The sequence below is a fragment of the Chlamydotis macqueenii genome, chromosome 6 (assembly GCF_036417535.1).
Source record: "Chlamydotis macqueenii isolate bChlMac1 chromosome 6, bChlMac1.mat, whole genome shotgun sequence".
Taxonomy (NCBI): Eukaryota; Metazoa; Chordata; class Aves; order Otidiformes; family Otididae; genus Chlamydotis; species Chlamydotis macqueenii.
In genome coordinates, this window is record NC_141561.1 from 44397305 (window position 1) to 44422342 (window position 25038).

At 55.8% G+C, this 25038-nt stretch overlaps 1 protein-coding gene across 1 annotated transcript in view; it reads left to right on the forward strand.

The window, feature by feature from the left end:
* The first annotated feature begins 1012 nt into the window (after window positions 1-1012).
* Window positions 1013-25038, forward strand: part of LOC147600354 (axonemal central pair apparatus protein HYDIN-like) — a 39455-nt gene continuing 15429 nt past the window's right edge. Inside the window, exons 1-23 of the mRNA XM_086751244.1 lie at window positions 1013-1085; window positions 4136-4199; window positions 4381-4639; window positions 6551-6694; window positions 7854-7997; window positions 8833-9146; window positions 10753-10900; window positions 11604-11813; window positions 12697-12834; window positions 14513-14690; window positions 14880-15010; window positions 16061-16194; window positions 16676-16812; window positions 17668-17795; window positions 17904-18095; window positions 18482-18631; window positions 19293-19532; window positions 19811-19979; window positions 20522-20707; window positions 21547-21723; window positions 22361-22537; window positions 23711-23904; window positions 24642-24794. Coding sequence (XP_086607370.1) covers window positions 1013-1085; window positions 4136-4199; window positions 4381-4639; window positions 6551-6694; window positions 7854-7997; window positions 8833-9146; window positions 10753-10900; window positions 11604-11813; window positions 12697-12834; window positions 14513-14690; window positions 14880-15010; window positions 16061-16194; window positions 16676-16812; window positions 17668-17795; window positions 17904-18095; window positions 18482-18631; window positions 19293-19532; window positions 19811-19979; window positions 20522-20707; window positions 21547-21723; window positions 22361-22537; window positions 23711-23904; window positions 24642-24794 — 3840 coding nt within the window. The remainder of the gene's footprint in view (window positions 1086-4135; window positions 4200-4380; window positions 4640-6550; window positions 6695-7853; window positions 7998-8832; window positions 9147-10752; window positions 10901-11603; window positions 11814-12696; window positions 12835-14512; window positions 14691-14879; window positions 15011-16060; window positions 16195-16675; window positions 16813-17667; window positions 17796-17903; window positions 18096-18481; window positions 18632-19292; window positions 19533-19810; window positions 19980-20521; window positions 20708-21546; window positions 21724-22360; window positions 22538-23710; window positions 23905-24641; window positions 24795-25038) is intronic.

The following is a 25038-nucleotide window of genomic DNA, read 5'->3' on the forward strand; positions in this document are numbered from 1 at the left end:
GTTTCCTTAGCTGCAGAAGCATCTCTGTCCGTGAGATGAAGATGAGGGATCTGAGCCACAGTCAGCAGGCACTGACCTCCCTTGAGCCCCGTGCCAGAGCCTGCCCAAGAGCCCTGGGCAGGGGCACTCGGGTGAAACGCATCCGTTTGAAGGGAGCCCCGGTGCGCAGAGCGATGGAGCGCGGAGGCCGTGTGGAGCTCCTGGGTGAGGGAGTCAGGGGGAGCCTGGGTTCAGGAGAGAGTGGAGAGCTGTGTGTGTCAGGCTGTGCTTCTCGGGGTGCTTCGTGAGAGCGACAGGGCCGGCTGTGCTGGGCTGTGCGCGTGGGTGTCAGCCTGTGCCCAGAGCCCTGCCACGGGCAGGCTGGGAGGTGCGAGGTGCCAGCAGAGCAGGGCAGCGGGCTGAAGCAGGGTCCAAGTTATCACCAAGCGTGCCGGAGAGAAGAGCAGCTGGCCCCTTCTGAGGGCAGCGCTGGCACCTGTGTGGGCTGTGTGGGACTTGGCTTTTGGCATATTGGGCCAGAGTGGGTGTTTGCAGGTGGTGTGTGGCTCTGCTCACGGTCAGTCCTGCAGGCTAGCTGGCTTGGTCTGAGCCCTGGCACAGGTGATGGAGCTGGGAGGAAGCCTTTGGGTGCTGCCATGAGTTTCTCTGGCCGCTGCTGTGTTTCAGGGTAACACCCCGAGGGATGTGGCTGTGCTGGAGCGGGGAGGCTGTGCTGGCGGCAATGTCAGAGATGCCTGCAGTGGCCATTGTGTGCTTTCCCTGAGCTGCTGTTGCTGCTGTGAGATGAGGCCCTGCTAGCCAGGCGCTCTGGTGTGCGTGCCCCAGCAAAGGAGGGAAGTGCGGCTGGTTTCTGTGGCGCTGGGGCAGCAAGGAGCGGGTCAGAGATCCCTGCTGATGGCGTGCGCTGCTCCTGCGGGAGTGGGTGGGTGCTGAGCGTCCCCGTCCCCTCTGCCTCCGTGTCCGCCATGGTGTTCCGAAGCCGCCTCCTCCCCTCTGTGTCCCTGCTGTCGCCATGGCGGTGTTGGGATGCCCTTGTTGCTACGGGAACGAGGGCAACAGTCCGGCTGAGAGCTGGGATCAAGCGGGTGAGTGTGCCTCGGTGTCCCCGCGGCGTGGGAAAGGTGAGGGATGCTGGTGAGCACCCCCGTGCTGACGTGGCTGCGTCTTGTCCCCTCTGAAAGAGGGAGGGCAGCCGTCGGTGCCGCTGAGCCCAGGCTGCTGAGGGTCGGGAGGAGGGGCTGGGGAGCGCGGCTGGGCAGAGACCCAGGGCTGTGGGGGAGCTCGCGGAGGGCTGACACCCCCTGTCCCACGCAGCGGTGTGGGGGCACCCCTTGTGTGAGAGGGGGGAGAGAGGCAGGGCTGCGCCTGGGCCAGGGCCACCTCGGGCCTGACAAAGCTCTCCTGGGAGCAGGTTGTGCTCCCCTCCTGTGGGATCCCGTCCCCTGCGACCAAGCTGCTTTTCTGGGGGAGGATTTGAGGGGTGAGGTGGCCTGTGGAGCAGAGTGGGGGCTCTGCTGCTGCCTGAGAGGCACCTGGGGGCGGCAGCGCTTTCCGTGTCAGGGCCTGGGAGCTGGAGCCCCTTCTTCCCCCGCAGAGCTGGACAGGGAGCAAGCTTTGCTCCCCAAAAGACAAACTGCCAAAACTTCTTCCTTTCTTCCCAAGGGATGCCCTTGTGACTGCATCCAGGCTGTGGGTTAAACGTGGAGGGGACAGAGGCTGCCTGCCTCGCGGCTGCTGCTGTTGCCCTCCTCATCTTGCACGTGGCCTTTTGCATGTTCTGGCTCAGCCTGTCAATGAGGGGTGAGATTATTTGTGCTTGCTCTGTCTATAAAATGGGGTGAAGGCTTATGATGAGAAGTGCAACAGCTGGCCCAGCTGGAAGGGACTGCAAAGCTGACTCACCGCGACTCCCCTGGCGTTTTAAACCCGTGGGTGATTTTCTGGGGAGCGGTTCCTGCATACACCTAGGGAAAACAGCAAGGCTGGACTGCTCCAGGAGGGTGCAGATTTCTCAGACAATCTGATCCCCACAGGAGTCTTCCTGTGATTTCCAGGAACTTGGAATGGGCTCTTGACAGGAGCCCCTCAGGAGTGGTACGGCTTCGCTCACCTGCTGCTCTGGATTCAGCCATGCACAGTCAGCTCTGACCGCGCGTCTGGCTGCTGGCTGCTGCCCTGGGGATCCACTCATAGTCCTTTGGGTTCTGCTCTTCCCTTCCAAAGTCGCCAGCTGCGTGGGAGCTCTGATGCATTGTGAACCAAAATGAAATGTGGGCCAGATGCCCGGCCAAGAGTGAATAAAAAGGCAGAGCTGGTGCAAGTTGGGAAGGCAGGAGAGCAGAGGGAAATGCTGGGAGAAGAGACAGTCGTAGTGTAAGGCCTTAAGGCAGGAGCCATAGCTGTACATGACAGCATGTGGAGCTGTGGATCTCCAGCAGCCTCTTGGAAGGGAGCTTGGTCCACCTCAGTGTCAGCTGAGAGTCGGCGTTTGTTTAAAGAGCGAGCAGGAAGGTTTAACACCAGGCTCCTGGTCATTCTCTCAGCTGTGCTGGAGCTTTTGCACTGAATTGCAGGGTGACAGTGCCGCAGGGAGAAAGCACAGAGGAACTGGAATAAAAGGTGATAACAAAAGGGAAATCGTGCTGCTGTGGAGTGGGCCGTTGGCCTGGCAGGGCATGGTGGTCTGCGCTGGGTCCCCCTGGGGAATGCAACGCCTGGCTCCATCCAGACAGCCTAGCACCATTCCTGTGTAAGAGTTTCTCGGGTGCAACGTCCTGCGCGGCTCGTTGGCAAGCTTTGATAAATGAGCTTTGCCAGTTAGCAGCCTTGCAGATTCACCTCTGGAGCAGAGCCATCAGGTCTCCTTTTCAAGCGAGCTCCCCTGTGTCAGCATGAATCCCAGGAGAAGTTGTACATTAATGTCAATGAAAACCTGCCAGCTGCCAGCTGGGTATGAAGGTGTTGGCTGGGTAGCCCTTGGCTGATGGCAGAGCAGTGGGTGCCTCTGAGGCTAGTGATGGGCTCCGCACGGATGCAGAGACAAGAGAAGAGGGTTGGTGGGATCCTACGTGGTCGCTGAGGCCACTTCTCTTGTCTGCCTTCCTGGGGTTGTGTGGATCCCTGGCCTTTGAGACAAAACTGCATCTGGTGCTGATGTTTGGGTGGTTTCAGGAGGCTCAGTGGCTGTGGTCTCTCTGGGGGAGCAGGCAGAGCTCTGCTGACAGGTTTTGCTTTGGTTGTCGTCTTCCAGAAACAGAAGTGAGTGCTTCAGTCCTTCAGGGGCTGTTGAGAAGCGCTACCTAACTCTTGGGAAAGAAGACTTTGGTGCTTTTGATCAACCGGTTTTGCGGAGCTGTTCTTCATGCTCTCAGCAGTATCGCCCAGCCACATGGCTGCTGCGGTGGGATTTGAGCAGTCCTGGCTTCCTCTGCCCTTGAGCCTTTGTTCAAACCTGGCCACCCTTGTTGGGGAGCCAGCAGCGATAAAGTAGCTTCCCTTGGTGCGCGCTCCAGAAGAGAGACTGGAGGGGGAAATAACCTTCTCCTGAGGATGGGCATCCCTTGGGTGGGCAAAACCGGGTTATTGAGGTGAATCTATTAAAAGACACAGTGAGTGTTTCTTGTACACGAAGGAATCCATTTCCATTGCATATTCATTTTGCTTTCTGTCTAGCTGTAGTTATTTATCTTACAATGTCACTGCAGCGTTAATCTCGGGGAAACGTCTGTTGATCCTGTGTTCTCACAGTGCGTCTTCCTAAAGCTCAAAGCAGCTGCACTGTTGAGGCAAAGGGCGGTAGGTGTGGGGCAGTGGCGGTTGGCTGTTCCCTAAGGGATGGGGGGCCGATGTGGATAACATTGGTGCCAGGGCAGGGACCCCACCACGGGGGCCAGCCCAGCATCCAGGTGGGCAGATGAGGCTGCAAACCCTGCAGCTCCCAAATAGCATCTTCAGAGGAAGCCAGCTGAGGCAGCAGCTCCCAAGGGGAAGGTGAAACGGCAGCCAAGCTGTTCCGCCATCCACTTGCAGCCAGGACAGGCCAGCTCGGCATCCGAAGCAGCGAGACCTGCAGGAAGCACCTTGGAAAAATGCTCTGGGTCTCAAGCGCCAAAGGCTGGTGTTGCTCTGTCCACAGCAACTGAGATGATGTTCTTCACGCAGCTTTTCTTCCGTGAGGCAAACAGACCAGCTAGTGGATGGTGATGAACTTAGGGGCAGCCAAGGTCTGGCTTTTGCTGAAGCTCTGAGCTGGGTCAGCCTTTTTGGAGGTGGCTTTATTGCGCAGTGTGCAGTGCGCTAAGGCCGTGGGGGTGCTGAGGCTGAGGGACTCCTTGGAAATGGCAGCTCCCATGACATTTTCCATCTCTGCTTCTCTTCTAGCTTGGTTCCGTGCTGCTGTTACTCTTTCAAGACAATGAAGAAAGGAGGACACACTCATCATCTCTGTGGGACAATGGAAGGTTTTGCCCCATCTCACCGGTGTGACCGTCTGCCTGCCATCACAGACACCAAGGGCAAAGCTTCCTTGCAGAGCCGCAAGCCTGCCTGCCCTGTGTTTAAGCTCCATCCTCCGAGGATGGAGCTGATGCCAGGCCAGAGCATGGAGATGGTGCTGGAAGGCTTCTCCAGCACTCCCCAGGTGAGGTTGCCCCGAGGGCTGAGCCTTTCCCATCAGATCACCTGCGCTGGGACTTCTTCTGCAGCCCCTTGACATTTCCCTGAGAAAATGAGCAAGTGCTTTCAAGGAACTGTTGTAGTGGCACAAGCAAGCTGCCACCATGGCGGTACCAGTTGCTTTCCTTGCTGGCCACCATCAGTTGCTAAGGCTTTTTCATGTTTCTGTAGCTACCATAAACCCACCTTGCTGCTAGCAAAAGATGGGCAGAAGGAAGCATTACTAGCTCAGGGGCAAACGGCAGGTTACGAGGTGTCACGTGCTGAGGTGGAAGGGAAAGGCAGAGAAAAGATGCTACACTTTGACTAGGAGCACAGGCAGAAAGTAAAGAAAAATGCAAAAAAAAATGCAAAGCTTCTGGGGGAAGCAGCGAATAAAACAAAACACCGGTGAAGGGAGGGAGTGTCTGGGAACGACATTTTTTTCCTCTGTAGACAAAGATGGACAGAGGGCTGCTCTAGCTCTAAGTCCTGGAGGAGAAAAACAAGCACATTGTGCCAGCTCTGGTGATCACAGTGACGGTCCCCACGTGGGAAACTGTTCCCAGGGATCACTGTATTTGACAGCTTGACTTTTGTCAGTGTTTCCATAACTGCCTGCCCCAGTCTCGCAGCCAGCCCCGCTGTCCCAAGGGCAGCCAGGTCTTGCGGCACCCTTGGATGGCAGCTCAGAGAGGGAAATTTCAGCAGGATTGCTGGCTGTTCTCCTCCCAGGCCCCTTCTTTCCAGGGGAAATCCAGCTCCGCAGAGAAGCTGCCGGCTAACCCTGCTGCGCATTCCCTGCCTGCAGCATTCCTGGGCACAGATGTTTAAGCAAATGGGAACTAAATCTGCATTAAGCTCCTGCTGGTATGAGTGGTTTGAAGGTTGTTTGAAACCGTTGCCTCAGTGGTAGCTTGAAGAAGACTTGATTACTCCCCTCGCTGACTGTGATGAGACTGTCCCAGTGCAGCTCTGAGCCCACAGGTTTAGCTGAAGAGGAGACAAAGGTACCAGAAAGGAAATAAAGTGCTCAGGGCACTGGTGAGGGTGTCTTGCCTGGAAAGCTGAAAGGGCATCTGTGGGCACAGCTGTGGCTTTGTGGCTCCTGCAGTCAAAGCCAAGACTCTGGGAGTGGGCTTTCCACCTTCCTTGGGTCTTGAGAACTTAATACTCCTCAGGCTGGTCAGAAGCCCAACTCCCTGCCTTGCCCGTGCGACACAGATGATTTGGAAGGCTGTAGGCTCAGAGGAGGAGTTGGGTTGTGGTGTTGTACAAGAAGGAAGAGTGAGAAATGAAAGGAGGAATTGGAGAAGTGAAACCATGGGAAATGAGGAAAAAGTCTTGAATGTAAGAGCATCTGGCTTAAGCAGAGGCTTTTCTTGTGAAGGGCAAGACCTCTCTTTCCTGGGGTGCTTTAGGAGGGCAGAGTACACGAGTGATCCCCTCTTGACCTGAAAGCAGGCTGGCTCCTTGGGTTTTTCCATGGATCCTTTCCACTAAGCTTCCAAGGCAGGGTCTGCTGGCGTTGGCCCTTCCAGCACCTCCTTCCCTTCATATGGTTCTATATTTTTAATCAGCTCCAACAGCTCTCCGTACGTATTGTGCTTAGCAAGGGGGCACATCAAAGCAATAATCCCTTGTGGCAGGGATTATTACGGCTGTAGGCAGCAGGTGACTCACAGGTGCCTTTTGTGGACGTTGGGGTGTAGCATTATGGACACTGGCGTGCAGAATAAATAGGAAGCAGCATCAAAAGAAAAGGGGGCTCTTGAGGAGACCAGTGGCTGTCACTTCATGGCAGCAGTACGGTCCGTGGCTGGGTGATGGTAAATGCAGGGTGTGTTCTGGATGCCGTGCTAGCACCCGCCGGGTGACCTGCGACTCTTGCACACAGGTGGTGAAGGAGCGGCTGCTGTGTCACGCCATCGTGGGAAGGGAGGGAAGGAAGAGGCAGATAATGCACATGGACGTCACGTGCGAGTTCATTGCTCCCGTCCTGCAAATGTCCTCCAGGGCAATCACTTTCCGGGTGGAGAAGGTAAGTCTCGGGACTGCATCCTGGCATTTAATAGCGTGGCCGAGGCCTGAAAGCCTGTGGGGTGCGTGTGCTTGTGCTCAAGGAGGAAATGAAAGAGCTTCTCCAAGTCAGAGACGGGACTTTTTTTTAACTTCAGCCAAGTAAACCTGAGATGACAGCTGCTGCGCTGAAGGGGATCATGGCCACATCCAGAGAGACACAAGGTTCTGCAGTCAGTGTGAAGGGAGGTTCTTGAGGATCCTCCAAGGCACGGCGAAGTCTGAACAGCAATCCTGTAGGGAAGCAGAGGAAAACTGAGATTGCTGTCAGCTCCTCAGGGTGATGAGCAAAACCTGTCATCTCTTGTCTCTCTTTGCCTTCTCTGACATTGGTATGGATGCTAGCTCTTCGCATTTCCCCAACACTCACCTTCTTCAAAGGACCTGCAGACGTCTTCAGCTGCAGCGCTGAGAACAACCCAAAGCAGGTGCCCTTTAGTCTCTGGATCCCAACTCCTGCGTCAACTTTCCCTCTCCCATGAGATAAACATGGGTCTGACAAAGATAAGATATTTCAGTGTTTAGTTTCTGTGTTTTCAGATGTCTCCTCTGGTTCCCAGGCATCCTGAGAAGCACAAAATCCTGTGAGCTGGCAGATTTAATTAGAAGCTTTTCAGCTCTCCCTGATGTCTGCCTGTGGTGTGCTTGACGCCACGCGCTCCGATTTATGGAGGGCTATGGCACTGCAGCTGTTTGATATCAGCACGCACAGCACTAGTTTCCCAGACACTGTCTGGTTTCTATAAACCATGCAGGAAACCCAGAGCAATGCCCCCTGTAGCAGGGGCCTCAGGAGACAGGTTGCTACCGGGCAGCTGAGGTTTCTCGCTGACTGTGTGTGCGTGTAAATGTTCCAAACTAACCTCAGGCTACTGCAGGCTCTCCACTACAGGGTAAATCCTATTCCCTCCGCTGTCCCCACACGGGATGCTGCAGTTTCTGAACATGGAGAGCATCTGATAGTCTTAGAGGAAAAACTTTTGGAAGGATACAAACTAATGAAAATCGTAAATAGAGATGTATGCATGTCTGGGGTTGAAAAAGTTGCAATGCGTCAGAAAGGGAAGGAGGTCCATGGCCACTTGAACTTGATTTTTTCCCCTTGTCTTCTGTTTCTGTAGCAACCCAGTGATGTCCTTTGCCTTCAGTACAAGTCTCTTTCTTTAAAAAACGACTCCTCCCTGCCAGTCAGCCTTGTCCTGGCCTTAGAGCAACCCTTCTTCATCTGCGATGCGCACCGGCAGCCCCTCCCTGCAGATGTCCAGGTGAGCAGCCGTGGACCTTCCTGCTGGTGGGTGTTGGAGAGGGAGGAGTGTGGTGGCGCGTTTCTGGTGGGAGGCCCTCCAGTAGAGAAGTTGATACTTTAGAGTCAGCAGTAGACTGGCCTGAACTAAATCAGATTTGAAACGAGCTGCTGAAGGAAACAGAATATCGTCTGAATTGGGGAAACACACCTGGCTCTAAGACATGGAGAGAAGGCAGCAGGCAACTAGGTCTGGGCAAGCTGGGTAGTAAAGGCATCTCTTGGAAGCCATCCCAGCTCTCCAGCCGCCATCCTCAGACCACTTCTGGAGCTGCTTGCTCTCTTGGAGGGCAGCTCTGCCTTCAGCCTGGTGCCTGCCCTGCTGTTAGTGGAAGGTGTGGGACGTGGACCCTGCTAAACACGTGTTGTTGTAGGCACGGCCACCACTTCTGTGCCGTGCTGGTGACTAGCCCCGGCAAGGGTGAGGACGCAGTGCTGTTGTGCTTGTGTTGAGTGTGAGGATAAAGAAGTTTTTCTAGAGTCAGGGGAAAAGGCCCTGGCTTGCCAGAGTGCTGCTTTGGTGATGTACTCAGCATACAGCTTTGGTGGGTTCCGAGTACAGCAGAACAATATTTCTTTCCCCCTTGTATCGCTATCGATGCAGAGCACAGAGATGTGAGCCTGAGGCAGTCTCAGAGAAGACTGCTGTGGTGCTTGCGGTCAGGTGCACACTGTCCAGAAAATGAAGCATGACCTGAAGCCCACGTAGGGGTCACACTTTGAGCATTGACACGTTTTATGCCCTCAGACCTTGGGACTTCATCAGCTGGTGGTGAATGCTTTTCATCTCCTTGCAGCCCATGAAGCTGGAGGTAGGGGAGGAGCTTCATCTCTTCATCAGCTTTAACCCTGCTTATGAAAAGGATTTGAATAGCCGGGTAGCAGAGAAGACTCTGAAGATACAGTTTCTAGAGCACCCGCATGTGGAGCTGGTCCCCGTTAGGGGAGAGGTCTACTTTCCCAGTCTCCGCATCCAGACCACGGCCCTGGACTTTGGCGGCATCTTGAATGACACCGAACAGGAGCGTTACGTCGAGATGACCAACTGCAGCCCGCTTCCTGTCCGGTACCACTGGATGCTCCTGCCAAACAGCCACGTGAGCCGGAGGAGGTATGTGCACCTCTGCCCTCTCCTTGAAGCTCTTCTTCCTGATGTCCTGCCTGTCCTTGGCAAAGACCAAGGCTGTTTGCCTGGGACCTGACAAATTGCTTTCCACTTTGCCTTGTGGAAATAACACCTGCCAGCTGTGGTCAGGGGAGATGCTCAGCAAACAGGTGATCTTCACCAGTTTGATGCTGGGAAGGAGACAATGTTCTCCAGCCAAGCTGGGGCTGTAGGATACTACCAGCACGTTTTGCAGAGCCGTAAGCTAGAATCCTGCTTTATTTCTGGAGCTACAAAGCCATGCTTAGGCACTTGGACAAGCAGATGTATCATGTGGCCTCTTTTCCTTCCCTGCCAACTCTGTTTGTTGTCGTCTCGTACTAAGAAGCTACAACGGCACTGCCACCAGCACGCTGTGCTGCTGTCCCAGCCTCTTGCTGCTGTTTGGCTGTAGCCTCTGTACTGGTTCCCCTGGGAAGGAAAGCTGGCGTGGAAAGCTGCTTTCTCAGAGCTTGGTGGCCTGAGGCAAACAGCACCTTGGTGAAGTGAGTTTCCATCTGTTAACGTGCACGTCACCTTCACAAACCAGCTCTTGAGTGTTTCACAGCAAACGGCAGGTTCTGCTGTGGCTTCGGGTACAGCTGTAGATGTTGGCGGGAGGACTTGTCTGAGCATCCCTGGCGAGCAGGGCTGTCCAGCGCTGGCCTGTGGGTTCCAAGCCCAGGACCAGTCTTCCAGTTGCGCTGGAGCCCATCTCTCAACACATTGCTAGCAGTTCCTCCCGCTGTGGCCTCTCTGCACAGGGCAAACGTCTGGTCTGGACAGTTTTAATTACAGCAGCAAACGATGTTGCTGTAACGCTGTAGGAAACAAAGCCAAGTTTACCATTGGACATGGAAGTGCTGCTATTCCAAATACAAGAGATCACCACGAAACAGTTTTGTTGAGGGAACTGGGATCTGGCCCGGAGGAGACGAGCTGTTGGACCTGGAAATGAGCTGTTGCTCCGAGCAGGGCTTGGGGGAGAAGTCCTGGGAACTGGGGTAGCCTGTTCACAGCTGAGCCTTACCAAGTAACAACAAGTCTTCAGTGTGGCCCTTCTTGATGCAGGGCGCCTTCAAGAACAGACCCTAAAAGGCAGAGGGAGGTCTGCAAGAGCAGGTGGAGGGAGGTGGGCAGGGAAGGAGGAGCAGGGCTGTAAGCTCTGCTTGGAGGCCTCTGCCATCTCCTGCTGAATTAGACTAGGGTTTAAGTACAAGCAGGCTCCATCCCTGCTCCGGCCTGATCGCACTTAGAGAACGCTACCAGCACCGCTGCTTGTTTGGACGGACCTACAGCTGTGGGTAATTGTCAAGGGAAATTTCAGGAGAAATATCCAGTAGAGCTGCAGATTCTCTCACTTAGGCCCTCTGGGTGTGGAAGGCACGGTCTGCAGGGGTGGGTGCTTTCAGGAGGGCACTGGGGGGTCTGTTGTAGCTCATCGCTGTCCAGATCTGCCCCTTTGTGTCTCAGTCTCACCTTTTTGCACAGTTCATGTGTCTTTTCTTGCTGCACTTCTTACCTCCCCACAAGGCGTTCACCTCTGTCCTCTTCCACTTCTCCTTGCAACCAGTTACCAGCTGCCCGCACCAGCGCTATTCCAGCAGCGAGGCGCGTCATCCCCGGGCAGCGTGGCGAGGATCAAGACTCAGAGCCCGGTGAGGATGAAGGAACTGAGGCAGCTGGGGGAGGCAGACCCCCTCGCCTTGAGAGCGGAGGATGTAAGTAGGAATGTGTCTCTCTCCTGCATTTCCAGTGTGGCAAGCAGTTACGCAGCTCCCGCTCCCACGGGTGGCTCTCGATGCTGCTCACAGAGCAGCTTTGCACCCCTCCAAGCACATCCCACAACACTGCTGCAGCGACTGGTCACTGGAGAGGCTGTGCGGGACGTGTCATAGGATTGATGGAGGGCATTACCTCTGCTGCACCCACGGAGGGCATTATCCATCTTGTCTCTAATCGAGTGGTCAGCAGGAAATTTCTGCAGTAGATTTTGCTGTAGCGTCTTGAGAGAGAGCAGCATGCAAATCAGAGAGAGAGTGCAAAGCATCAGGAGTCAGAGGAGCTGGGCTGGAGTCTTCCTAGGGGCTCCTAGGGCTCTCACCTCCAAGTCTTTGTGTTTCTCTAAAGGCAGTAAAACCTGTTTCTAAAGGCAGCAGAGAGAATTTGTTGCTGCCAGGAGACCTCCAAAGTACTTCAGTGTAGTGTATTAATGAATGCCTTAATGAGTGAGCAAGGGAGAAAAATTTTCCCGTGGTTACTGTGCTGGAAAGTGGAATGGATGCAGGCTGAGATGAGGATGATTTTGCCTGTGTTTGAGGGAGAGGTCCCTCCAGCCATGTCTGTCCTTTTCTCCAAGCCACGGCTCCCCTTCTGCACCCATTTCAGTGCTCGACATCTTGATCTCTCCTCCCTCGCTTCCAGGTTTTCGACATCCTGCCGCTGCACGGTGTGCTGCAGCCAGGCGAGAGCCAGCGAGTCACCTTCACTTTCTTTGGCCACGCCAACATTGTTGCCCGCGCCATGGCGCTGTGCAGGGTGGAGGGAGGCCCGACCTACAAGATGGCGTTGAGTGGGGAGGCTTCGCTCATCAGCTACCACCTAGACGTCATGGAGATTGACTACGGGCTGCAGGTACCGTGCACTTCTCTTGGCAGAGGTCCTTGTCACGAAACCACCACCAGCGCGTTGCTGCCCACCTAGGTCCAGGGCTCTCTCCCCTTCCCAGCTACTTTTTGAGTGATACGTCCTGCATCCAGGCTGGGTTTTGATGGCCATCTCCACCCCTGCTCCCCCAAAACTGGCAGTTCCTCCTCTTCAAGGTCACTCATGCTGCCTCCTGGGGCAGGCAGGATCCCAGAGGTGATCTCCAGGGGGACATGCCCCAAGACATCCATCCACTGATCCGCTCCTAAAGCCTGAGGTCCAAGGAGATGCTCTCTTTCCATGCTCTTGATTAACCAACACAGTAAACCAGGGAGGAAGTGAACTTGGGCTTCCCGTCACTGTAGCTGGAGAGAATGTCCCACAATGATCCCTGCTTTGCTTCTTTTCAGCTCAAAACCCCCCAGATATTTCCAGCTGTTGGCCCTGTACATGTTGCACGTCCATCTCCCTTTGTCGCTGTCACTGCAAGCTCTGCAAATACTTGCGTGCGGGTGCCTGTTCTTCTGAAATGTCTTGGTGCCTCCTCCTTTCTTTCAGCCAGCTGTTAGATGACACCTTGAAGTGCAGAGGGCTGGCATCCTCTTTGGTTTCTTGATTACTGATCTGTCTATGGTTGGTATTGCCCCTCTGCATGCCGCCATCACTCTCTGTTCCTGTGCAGGGCTAAGAGCTACCCTGTGGCTGTGGGCTCCCCAGCCTGACCTGGGAGAGTCAAGTGCCCGTATCTTCTCTGCAGTCCCTGCTTCTCTCTTGCGTTGTGTTCATTTGCTCTCATCCCAATGCAAGCAGCAGGAGACTCCCAGCAGCAGACTGGTGTGTGTAACTTCCCGCTCCTCTGCCCTCTCTTCAGCCGTTTCACAAAGTCGCGGAAGCAGAGCTCACCCTGCAGAACAGCGGCAAGGTGGGAATCACCTACGCGGTGCTAAGCCCCAGCACGGCCACTGCAGACAGCCCGCTGCCCGGCATGCCCCTGGTTGTGCCCAGCACGGTGAGTAGCACAAGCGATGAACCCTGGGCCTGTCTCAGGCTGCCCAGGAGAGGGTGAGAGGGAAAAAAGGGAAAAAAGACAAGACCCACAGAAGCAGCCAGGAGAGACAGGGCTGTAAGCAACTGCTGCTGGGGGGCAGAGAGGGTCAAGCAGGTGCGGGCCTGAGAGAGTTCCTTAACGGCCGCTGCTGGCGGGTGGCCCTGCTGTCACACAGCACCCACCGGCGGGAGGCACGAGTGCTTGGGGAGCTCTCTGGCCCCCAGCTGCTGAGCTCTCTGCTCATGCTGGCGCTGGAGCCGGATGGCGCAGACTCTGCTGAGGGTCGCCTTCCCCCGGTTGTGTGATTGGACAGGACTTATTCCTGGTGCGAGCCTGCACAAACCCTGCCTGCCCCCTGCCAGCACTAAGCAGGGGAGACTGAAATACTTTCTTGTTTGGGCGTGAAGGTCCTTTGCCAGAAATGGTGACAGCCCCTGTACTGGTCCCTCACTGCTCCAGCTTTGCTGCTCTGCAGCAGCTTTGTGGGGCAGTGAGGGGGGCCAGGGAGGAGCGGGGCTGTGGAATAGCAAGGAGAGGAGTTTGCAGCACCCCACCATCCCAGCTTCTCCGTTCTGCGTGGGTGTCTTTGAGCTGAAGCAGTGTTCCTATCTATGTCCCTTTGTGCAATGGGAAGAGGAAGCCAAATGGCTTTCACATTTCCTCATGCCTGTCTCCGAAAAGGGCTGAGACGCTGATGCCCCCTTCCCGCGAGCTCCCGAAAGCACAGCTCTGCTTGGGCCCGGGCAGTGGTTGCTGTAGTTGCTTCATGGGCCCGGGCAGCTTGGCAGGGCTGGCTTTCGCTGCAGCTGTGTTGTGTGCTGCAGTAAGGGCACAGGAGACCAAGTGGCAGGATGTGTCCCGCTCAGCAGCTTCTCCCTGCAGCGTGGAGGGGAGCCGGGAGCTGAGGGTCCAGCCCAGTGTGCAGAGGGCGAGCTGCAAAAGCTGAGACCATGTCCTGTCACCTCGAGCAGTGGTGCTGTCTGCTTGTAGTTGCTCCTGACCTGGCTGGCGTCAGCCCAGCCCGGGACTCCGACAGCCCTTCTGGAAGCCCAGAGAGGAGGTGGCCTTCCTGGCAGCACCTTCTTCCCTGGATCTCCTCCTGCACTGGGCTCCTGCTTCTCCAGAGATGTACGTTTGCAGATCACTGTGAGTCTGGAGAGACTCGAGCACCCTGGGTGCAACCACACAGGCAGGAGACGTTTGGTTGGGATCTGTGAATACGTCGGCGCTCAACACCAGCCTGGGCACCGCTGACGTGCTGGGACAGGAGCTGCCGGCCCGTCTGAGAGTGCGGGCACTTCCCTCATCTTGCGTAGCGGCTGGCAAAAGAGCCTTTCTTCCCTCAGCTTGGCTCTGGCTGGCAGAGGGCACACCTCGTGAGCAGAAGAGCTGTGCTCACGCTGAGCAAAGGGCAGGCAGTGCTGTGGGAATGCAGCCTTAGGAGCCCTCTGAAGGACACAGTGCATCCTGGTGCAGGAGATGTGAGCTTTGGGACAGAAGAAGGCCAGAAGGCCATGTTGTCTGACCCTTTCTGAGCCTGGAGAACATGCCTTCTCTTGGCAGCATGTCTATCGTCTGAGCCATCCCTCCACCAAAGCCTCTTTGGTGCATTCCCTCCCTCTTCTCCCGCGCTCTGCAGGGTTACGTTGGACCTGGCACGCGGAAAGTTCTCAAAGTCTATTACCTGCCGGGAGTGCCTGGAGGCTTCTGCAGGACTTTCCAGATCCGAGTGGCTCACCTGGAGCCAGAAGAAATTTCCCTGAAAGGAGAGGGGAGCTTTCCCAGGATCTGCTTGGACCTGCCCAGGAACGTCAAAGGTAAGCACTGCCCGTCTGCTCCCCAGGAAGGCCCTGGGGTTTTTTTCCCCCATGTTATATGTCCCTAGGGCATCTTGCTTGAGGAATGTGTTTCTGGGAGAGGCCAGCGTTAGGGGAATGGGGCTTCCCAGCTTGAATGGGAATGGCGCTGTGCCCACACTTGTATTTGTGGATGTTCTCTTCCTTCAGGAAATGAAAAATATGAGAAGCTGCTCAAAGAGGCAAAAGAAAAGGTGGAAAAAGACAGCCAGAGGGGCGAAGCAGTTGTTCTGAGGGAGGCTGCGGCAGCGGAGCCACCCATGGACAACTCGCAGAGTCTGGTGAGGAACAACTGCTTCCCTCTTTGGCACAGGGTGCTCCCCCTGTGTCCTTTGGGCCCCTTGCACCCCACAGCAGGCTTCCTGGGGTCCTGCTGGCACTTGGGACCTCCCTGCCCACACCTGCCCATGGTCATGCATCAACTCAGCATTGCCCATGGGCTGCCCACCTCGGGGCATTGTCCCTCCCATAGATGCACCAGCTTCCTGACTGCCCCAGGGAGGGATCCTGAAGACCCTGCTCAAGGCATCGAATTGATGGTTCTTTGTGCTGGCGCTGCAGGTCATGGCTGGGGTGTCTGTGGCTCACAACAATGGGGACAATCTGTTTAACAGGGCCTGCAGCGACAGGACAAGGGGTCATTGTTTTTAACTACAAGAGGCCAGATTCACACCAGGAATAAGGAGAATTTTTTTTATGATGAGAGTGTTGAAGCAGTGGCCCAGGTTGCCCAGAGCGGTGGTGGATGCCCCATCCCTGGAGACGTTCAAGGTCAGGCTGGACAGGGCTCTGAGCAAGCTGATCTGGTTGGAGATGTCCCTGCTCGCTGCAGGGGGTTGGACTGGATGATTTCTGAAGTTCCTTTCCAACCCAAACCGTTCCAGGATTCTAGGATTCTCTGAACCCAAGCCCTGCCAGGTTTACAGAGTTAATCGCAGCAGCCTGACTTGTGCCCTGGTGTTGTGGTGCTCAGCTCCAAGTGGCACCGGCCCAACAAAAGGTTCCCTTTTCAAGAGAGCTTTTGTCCAAGCTGCTTTGGCACCGGCTGGGCGTAGGCACTCGGAGCACTGGAAGGTTCCTGGCTTGTCCGTCTGCCTCTCTGACGAGATCAGCTTTTGTAACAGTGACGGGTAGGCGAAGGCGCTGGAGTTCATTTCCCTAGAGATAAGGTCCTGGCTAAGAGAGCAGGAGGTGTCACAGACACTGAGCAGTGAGCCAGGAGGACCCCATCACCCCTCTCCACAAGAGCAGGCTGGGATCCTGTTTCAGAGACAGGGTTGTGCCTTGGGAAGGACCTTTGCTAACCAGCCACTGTCTTTCCTTGTCATCAGTTGGACACTCGGCTGCAGATGCAGATGGAGCAGATGCTGGTAGAGGAACACGCCCTGGCACAGCAGAAAGCTCTTGCCTCCCATCCCCCGGAGGAGACAGCCTTTGACCAGCCTTCTCGTCAGAGCCTTCTCAAGTCAGTGGGGACTCCCATAGCCTATCTCCAGGCACCCCGAGGGTAACAGCCAGAGGCGCAGCCCTGCTGCTGCTGTTTTGGGGACAGAGCTGGTTGCAGAGCGGTGGGGGCAAATCCTATTTCAGGGTCCTGAAGCAAGTTCAGGCTTGGGCTGTACCCCTGGCTCAGCAGTTCCACGGAGACCAGTGGAGGTCCAGTGAACTTGTCTGCAGTGGCTTTTCATAGCACACGAGCGGTGACCAGTATCCATTTTAAAGTAACTTTATTTTAAGGTCCCATTGCTAGTTGAGGAAGCCTAGAACCTGCACTCCCTGGGACTTGCCAAAGTCTTACTACCAGATAGTCAGGCCTTGGGATTCACTGACTAGAGCTGAGTTTCTACAGCAGTGGACACAGAAATACCCACATTTTTTGCATCGTCCACCCACTTGGAAACGTAGCCAGGCTGTGGTTTAAGAACTGTCCTTACTCGTCCTTTCAGGGCTCAGCTGCCCGAGTACATCCTGGACCTTGGCTCCGTCATTCCTGGTGACATCCACACGCACAGCGTGAAGATCACCAACACTGGCCACTTCCCTGTGTCCTTCCACGCCGATGGACAGGTCCTGCGTGACACAGGTAACCAGTGCTGGAGAGACTTCTCGTCGGCTTGAAGGAGCCTTGTCTGACAAAGTAGCTTCAGCTGCTGGCCATGGGGAGTTTTTTGAGTGCTTCTTTGTCTAGTTCTTCCTCCTTGCGACCCTCTCTACTTGCTGCTTTGGAGCCTGAGTTCTCCTGGCCAGCAGGACCCAGAGATCTGGCCTGCCTGTGACTGCCCTAACACTTCCCTGGGGGCTAGATGGGCTGATCAGCATGGTCACCTCTCAGCAACCTCTGCTCTTGACTGCCAGGAGTGTCATCTGAGTTTCTTTGTGCACTCTGGGCTTGTGTTACAAGCAGACGGACTCTTTGGGGTTTGGAAGTGCTTTGCTTAGAGTTCATAAAGATAAAGGCTTGTGTTCAGCCTTTATTGAGAACGTGGCCTGTGAGGTCCTGTGTTGTATGGAAACAGGCTTCTGAAGCAGGCCTTTGAGGTAAGGCTGCCCTGCCATCCAACGGTGACTCGCTGTGTCTGAGGGGTGGTCAGGTGTCTCCTCTAAGTTGTTTTCCAGGGAGCACCATGGCATGGAGGGATCTTAGTTGGAAATTCCCCTTTGGAGAGGTCTGTGCATCCTTCCGTGGGATGCCTGAAGAAGAAATTGCTGGAGGTCCTGAAATGATAGATTTCCTTTTTACCGTGTGGACCTTGGATTCTGGCTGTGAAAACCCTTTGTCCGTGTGTGGTGAGAAGGGAGAAAGAGTGGCAGGCTTCTCCGGAGAAGCCAAGGGGTCCTTCAGAGAGCCAGCAGCCAGGACACTCGTATGGCCTTAACACGCTTGTGACACATTGATGTGGGTTGTGCCTCTCAGCTGCTTTATTTTCATCTGTTCAAGGTTTCAGTGTGGAGCCTGCCCGTGTGAAACGTCTGCCCTGCTGGGAGACAGAGACTTTAGAGGTGCGCTTCGACCCACAAAGTGCCAAGCTGCCGCTGGGAGAGGTGGACGTGCTCCTGCCCATCAAGGTACCGCATGCTTCCTCACCTCCCTCACCACCTTTCAGGGCAGGTGGCAGCTTGGGACAGCAGCAGATGTCACCTGGGCTTTCAGCGGGATGCTCTGTCCTTCACTAGCTAACAGGGGGCCCCACATTTCACGTCCGTCTCCGTGCCAACGTTGCTGTGCCGTCCCTCTGCCTCTCCAAGGATACAGTGGAGTTCTCCACTGTCCAGTGCGGACAGTGCCAGGAAGAAACCATCCAGCTCCACAATCCACTCCAGGTCCCCTGCAAATGGTTCACCACCAGGAGTGAGCCTGTTAAGAAGGTAAAGCACAGACTCCGTGGAACGCGTAACGTCGTGGTTGGGCTTTCTTTGCCCCTCTTGCCCTTTCTGCACCTGTGGCTGCCTGAGCCCTTGGGCTACAGCCCACCTGAGGAAGCTTTAGAGGTGCAGAGCAAATCTGGTTTACCTGCACCTGTTCACTAGCTGATGCTTCACTTCTTTGCCAGCTTCACCCATTGCTCCTCTTCTGACAGTGCATCTGCGCACCCTGCCTGCACATTTTCCCTCCAGTTCTAGGCCAGTGGTGGCTGTGGCTGGTTTGGACGTGGGTGCTCGCAGCACCATGACAGTATCTCAGAGCACTGCAGGAACCGAGACTCTGTCCTCACAGACCAAGGAGACCTCACACGATTGGTTTCTGTGCTCAGGTGGACAAACGTTTGTCGGTGCGCGTGCATCGGAAGCTGCTCCAGGAGTTGAAGGCCAAGCCCTGTGTCTTCGAGGTGCTGCCCCCAGCTGGAGTCCTCGCTCCAGGACAGCGATGCCACGTGCAAGTCAGGTTTTCACCCGTGGAAGAGGTGAGATTGGCGAGGCAAAAACACCTGATAGACCAATTTAGGTCCATCTGATAAACAAATATGCGGTTCCCCTGCACACCAGGACTCATCCTGCTCACTCACCCCCAGGAGGTCTGTCAGGGCAGTGTGGTAACGAGAGCCCAGCGTGGGGAGGAGGAGATGAGGTCTACCTCCGCATGGAGCTTTCTGCAAGCCCCATCCCCACTGTGCCTCGGTTTCCCTTGCAGCACAGCCTTCTGAGAGGGGCTTTGAAATCCCCATGGGGAGCTTGCACAGCGAGCATCAGGGCACTGCAGTGTGGCTACCTGTGGGTGCATGATGGGGAACTCTGCCTCTTTCCCATCATCTTCCCCCTTGCCAGGACGTATTTGCAGGCTGCATTGCCCTGGTGCAGAGCACGTGGCGTGCTCACAGGGGATAACGCTGGAAGGGCCCATCGAGGCTAATCCCGCTGCTGGTACCAGCAGACAAAACAGCCGCCAGACACCCTCCTGGGCACGGCAGGACAGTCACCTGCAGTGCTGTGCTGCCAGCAGTCCCCATGGCCCTGGCCCAGCCTGTCTGCATGTTCCCAGGCAGTCTGACCTTGGGGAAGGCTTGAACGGGAGGCCCTGTCACCTGGGGCTTCATGGAGGAGCTTTCTGTGCTTCTCTCTTTGCAGAAATCCTACAGAAGCAAGGTGAAGATTAACATTTGCCAGAGCAGCCAGCAGCTCGAGCTGCAGATGTCGGGGCATGGGCTGCAGCCACAGCTGGAGTTCAGCCCCTCGGTGCTGGAGCTGGGACCATCGCTGCCGTGCAGCCGCGGGGCAGAGGGGACAGTGGTAGTGAAGAACCCGTGCGATTTCCCCATCGAGTTTTACTCCCTGGAGTTCGACCAGCAGTACCTTGCTGAGGAGCAGGTGAGAGGGAAGGTCTGGTCCCATGCGCACACTCCCGTCGCTTCCTAGCGCTCCAGCCTTCCCAGGCTCGTGCCAGGGGGGTGGAGGCAGTCCCCAGGGCAAAGCCTGGTGGCATTTCAGGGTTGGCCACCTCTGCTGGCAGGTGTGTAGGGGCTTGGATAGTCCGTGCCGTTGGGAGGAAGGAATGAGGGAGAAGATGGGTTGCCTGGGGAGTCTATTCGTGTGATGAAGGTCAAGAATCACATCCCACCTACGTTTTTTTTTCCCTATGCACACAGATCCTGCGGACGCTGAAGGATTACGATCGCCACAACACCTTGTTGCTGCCACCACGTGCCCCGGGTGAGAAGCTGCCCCCAGAGGTGCTGGAGTACTATGAGGACCAGAAGAGGCTGGAAGAGGAGCAGGCACAGTCCAGGACTGGGGAAGCAGCAGGCCAGGACAACGGTGAGGGATTGGCATTGGCTCTCCTGAGTGTGGCCACAGCAGGGAGCTCAGCCCACACACCCTGAGCTCCCCATGACCTCGTTGTCCATGGAAAGCCCATGCTTTTAGCAGCTTCCCATTCCCTAGCTTGGTGGAGGAATTTCCAGGTGGAAATCTGTGGCTTGTAACACGCATCCTCTGCCAGCCCTGAGTGCAGCCAAAGCAAGCTCGTATCTGCCTGCCGTGGACTGGGGCAGTAGTCAGGATGTCCCCTTGTGTCCCTCATCCACAAAGAGTAGGATGGGATGAGTTCTTCAGACAGTCGGACCAGGTCTAATACCACTGGCTATGTCCGATTTGTTTCTTCCCAGCAACAAAAGCACAAGCTCAAAATTCCCCTGAGGGCAGCCAGAGCCTGGACAGACTTCCCTGTGCCTTGGGAGTCTCCCTCCTTGGGCAATTTTGTGTCTTTTGCATGTGGCTGTGCAAAGTGTCAAATGGCAAAGAGCAGATGCCTGAGCATGTTCACTCTCTTCTTCCCTCCCTGTGTCCTTCCTGCTGAGCAAACTTTGAAAGTGTCCGGTCTCTGTCAGCTCAAGGAGGGAAGCACTCTGCTGGGATCATTCACACCATCTCATCCCACAGCTCGGTCGTTCCCTCCTCCATTTTTGATGAAAGCCAGTCCAACAAGGTGGACTCTAAAGCTGAATGTGGAGAAGAGGAGGAGGAAGGCGTTGAGAAAAGATGCGGGACAGATAACAACCCTAAGCTCGTCACCTGGTTTATGTCCGTTGTGGCAAAGGGGTCTCAGTGGAGGACTTGAGTGTCAGCTCCATCACTTCCCTGCAGCCTGGGGCCACCTTCACTCCTGTAGGCCCGGAATGCGCTCTTCTCTGGGAAGTCTGCAGGATCCCGGGAGGAGTCTGGGGCAGGGACAAGGGAGAGGCCAGGGAGGTTTTCCCCAGCTTTGCCACATGAGCATGTTTGCCCCCAGGAGCTGCTGGGATCAGGATGATGCTGTTCCCTTTGCTAGGCAGGGCAGGGCAGGGCGCTCGCTGTCCTACGTGGCATTGCAAGCTGAGTTGTCTTTTGGTGACCTCCTGAGGTCAAAGGTGGGAACTCTTTGTAAATGCTGTTCTGGTGAATTCAGAGCCCGGCCAGATGTCCTGCTAGTAATATTCCTCAAGCATCCGGCTTTTGGATAATGGCTTGATCCTCAGCTTGCGATCTGCCTTGGGACTGAGTAAGATGCCTGGTTCTGCCTGTGTCCCCTTACTCAGCAGGACCTGAGACCAATCTCCCATGACGACAGTTCATGAAAGATTTGGCCCAGGCCTTTCAGGCATTGCTGGCTGCTTGCTTTGTTCTCTTTCTGCCACCCCATTCTGCCACCCCATTTCCTGTACCCTGAAGAGGCACCTTCACCAGCATCTAGGGCAGACCCTGATCTGCACAAGTCTAAAGGAAGGGCATGGTGAGATCTTGGGTGTGACGTTGGTTTCAGCAGTCTCCTCTCCCAGGACCTGAGGGGATGGGAGGATGATCAGGATGACAGGTAGGCAGGAGACCGACTTTTCTACCTGCTTCTGCACAGGAGAGCATCAGCAAAGCACCGCCAGCAGCAAGGAGGCAGCGGGAGAACTGGACAACAGCCCTGTCACTAAGGCCATTGCCCGCCACCTTGGCATCGATCTCTCTGCAGAAGGGCGCGCAGCCCGAAACCGGAGAGGGATCGTCGTCATCGTCCATGGGGCACCCCTGACAGGTACATGAGCGGCAGGCCGTGGCTGCCAGGATGGGGGGCAGCAGGAGAGACATATATCTCCTGGTGGACCACGGTGCTTGGTTGACCAAGTGAAGTGAAGCAAGGTGAGCCACAGCTCTGCTGGTACATGAAGCAGCCTCAGGCCTTCGCCTAGCTGATGCAGGTGGTGTGGCTCATCTTGTGTCCCTGCTAGGAGCTGGGCTCTCCTTCCCGCAAGCAGTGTGGCCATGTTCCTGTTGCTTTGTGGGACCACATTGCCTCGGGTCCATGTTGCCTCGTGGGAGCAGTCCCTAGCCCACACTGACCCTCAAAGTGTGCCCAGAGGTTGCCTGAGACAGCAGCGAGCAGCACAGGCTAGCGAATAATAGTCTGTGTGGTGGTGGGACAGGGCTGGAAGCAGTGTTCTGGCCCAGGGTCGAGGTCACCACAAGGGACAAAGTCCTCAGCTGAAGATGAGGTGGAGATGATCCACATTTCTAACCATGCTCAGGCTGCCTCCCTCATGGTCTCTCCTTAAGGGGCACGTGCTTTCCCCCTGCCCTTGAAAATGTGAAATACTTTTTGGGGCATTTCCAGAGCCTGTCCCTGACAATGCCTCATGTGCAAGTGTCACCAAGCAGTCTTCCTCTCTCTCAAGGCAAGACCACGGCAGCGGTCGCACTGTCCAAATACTATGGCGCTGCCTGCTTGTCCATCGATGCCGTGGTGGAGGAAGCCATCTCGAAGAGGAGCAGCTCAGCAGGGCTGTGTGCCCAGGAGCTGTGCATCAGGGCTGCCATCGAGCAGAAGAGCCGCAAGGAGACAGAGCGTGCGGGTAAGGAGAAACGCTGGACCCCCAGCAGCGCTTCAGAAACCCACCATGACCATCCACCTCCCTTGCTCCAGAGAAGCAGCTTGACAGCCCTTGGGTCTCTTGGGGAACATGGCTGCAGCGTGTAGAAATGCAAAGCCGTTTCTTCAAACATCTCTGGGTATTAAAAAAATTCTCTATTTTCCGGGATCCGGCAGGGGCACTTTTCCTGCTCCTGAGCTTCTTGGCACGGGTTCCTTTTTCTAGGAGCAGTGAAGCACACTTGTTTGTGTCTTACTGAGAGTTCTCCTGTTTCCTCAAAGCTGAATCCAGCTTGCTCCTCAGGGCCGTCAGGCAGAACTGCTGCCCACTTTAAGAAGGAAAAAGGTCTCTAAAGTGGCTCATGAAGCATTAGACGACTGACTTTGAGTGTGGCTTCACAAAGATGAGAGGAAGGGAAGGATCACCTTCTGGGGCAGTTTCAGATGAGAGAGATGCTGCAGATGAGCTCTTTTCTCCAGAGATGTTCCTATACAGGCTGTCAGGTTAGGCAGCTGGTGCCAGTTGTGCTGTTCTCCGTTGTGAGACCGGAGACTTTAAGGAAACTTTATTGGGCAGCTGGTGCCCCAAGCTCTGCAGGGTGAGGCCAGACCCTGTCTGTGGTGGGGGCAGTTTTGCGTTGCTCAGCTTTGAACTTGGCTGGGTTGGGAGCTGGTGGAAGGAAGAAGGGCCTGGGTCCCCGGTGGGGTTATCCCATGTGGAGGATTTAGCTCCAGCAGAGATGGGTGATGCAGCTGGGGCAGGGCTGCGTGTTACGGTCTCTATCTGAGAATGTAGGATGGGGGCAAGGTACAGAAACAATAGTCCTGGAGGACAAATCCTTGGCTTGACCCATAGGGGGAGTGACTGTGGAAAAGGTGTTACTTGTGTGCACGTTTGTTGGGACGGACACGGGGCTGTGAATTAAAAGCTCTCTAGCTTTCCAATCTAGTTTCAGGTGGTGTGCTTTCTCGTGCTAATAAGAGAAGCAGGGAGGGAGCTGCTTCTGGGAGCAGTGCTGCCAGTGCCAGGCAGGCTGGGGGACAAGTGCTGTGTCCCTACCAGGGCACAAGGCTGTGCTCATGGAGGTGCGAGGTGCCTGCTTGCTCCCCACAGCGCCCGTCGCCAGCCCCACTGAGCCGTTTGTCCCCTCCACAGGTCAAAACGCAGATGCCTCCCGCCGCCGGCAGTTCCGGGCCCATGGCAAGCGCAGCCCAGACAGGAGCCAGTCGCCCTCTGCCAACAAAGTCAGCCTGCAGTCTGTCGGTTCCCAAAGCTCTGCAGCGGCCAAGACAAAGAAAAAGGAGCGCCTGTCCCAGAAACAGCATGTAATGGACCTGACAGGCTCCCGGGTGAAGCGTGATCGGCACAGCTTAGTGCATGGCACCTTTCTGTTGCCTTTGAGAATCATAGAATCTTAGAGGGGTTTGGGCGGGAGGGGACCTTTAAAGGCCACCCAGCCCAACCCCCTGCAGGGAGCAGGGACATCTCCAACCACATCAGGTTGCTCAGAGCCCCGTCCAACCTGGCCTTGAATGATTCCAGGGATGGGGCATCCACCACCTCTCTGGACAACCTGTTCCGATGTTCCAGCGCTCTCATCATGAAAAATGTCTTCCTTCTGTCTAGTTTGAATGTCCCCTCTTTGAGTGTAAAACCGTTACGTGTTTTCCTGTCGCTACAGGCCTTGTTAAAAGTGCAGGGGCTGCTTACCGTGGCGGGGCTCTGTGTCACCCAGAGCCTGGTGTGGGGAACGATAGTGCAGAGAGGCAGCTGGGCAGGTTGGGGATGGCGTGGGGTGGGAACAAAAACCTGTGTTCTGCCAGAAAAACTCGACTGAGTCGTATGGTTTGTTGGCAAAGTGGCTGCAGGTGGTGAGCAAAGCTGTGGGACGCTGTGCCAGGGGCTTGCAAGCTTGGGTCTCTTGTGGCCAAGGGATGTGACCCCCAGGGTTGTCCCCTGGAGCTGCTGGCCTGCCCTTTGGGTCTATTGTCTTGCGAGCGAGAGACCTGAGCTGCAAGCCCAGCAGCTGGAAATGTTCAGGGGGTTCCAAGGTGGTTTATTTCTCTCGTGGTGTTCAATGTTGCAGGGCTCATTGAGTTCTGAGCTCAGCTCAGCCCTTCCCTGCGTTCCTGCGCAGCGATGGCTGAGCATCAGTGACAGCGCAGCGGGAGAGCTGGGCTTGATGAGCTGCGTGCTGCCTGAGGACTTGCTGGTGGCCATCCTCTCGGAAAGGCTGCAGGTACGTGGGGTGGGGGCAAATGATACGTTCCTGCTACAGAGAGACAGGCGGTGAGGTACAGTTTGCAGAGGAGGGGATCTGTATCTGCTGTTGGAGAAGTCCTGGGCTGCGTGCAGGCACGCCTGGGTCAAGCTGCAGATGCTAGAAGCCGGCAGAGCGCAGGGAAAGATCAGAGCTTGTCTGAGCCGATGCTCTTGGAACGACGACGCGCTGCCCTTTGCCGTTTGGTCTGACTGAGTAGCTG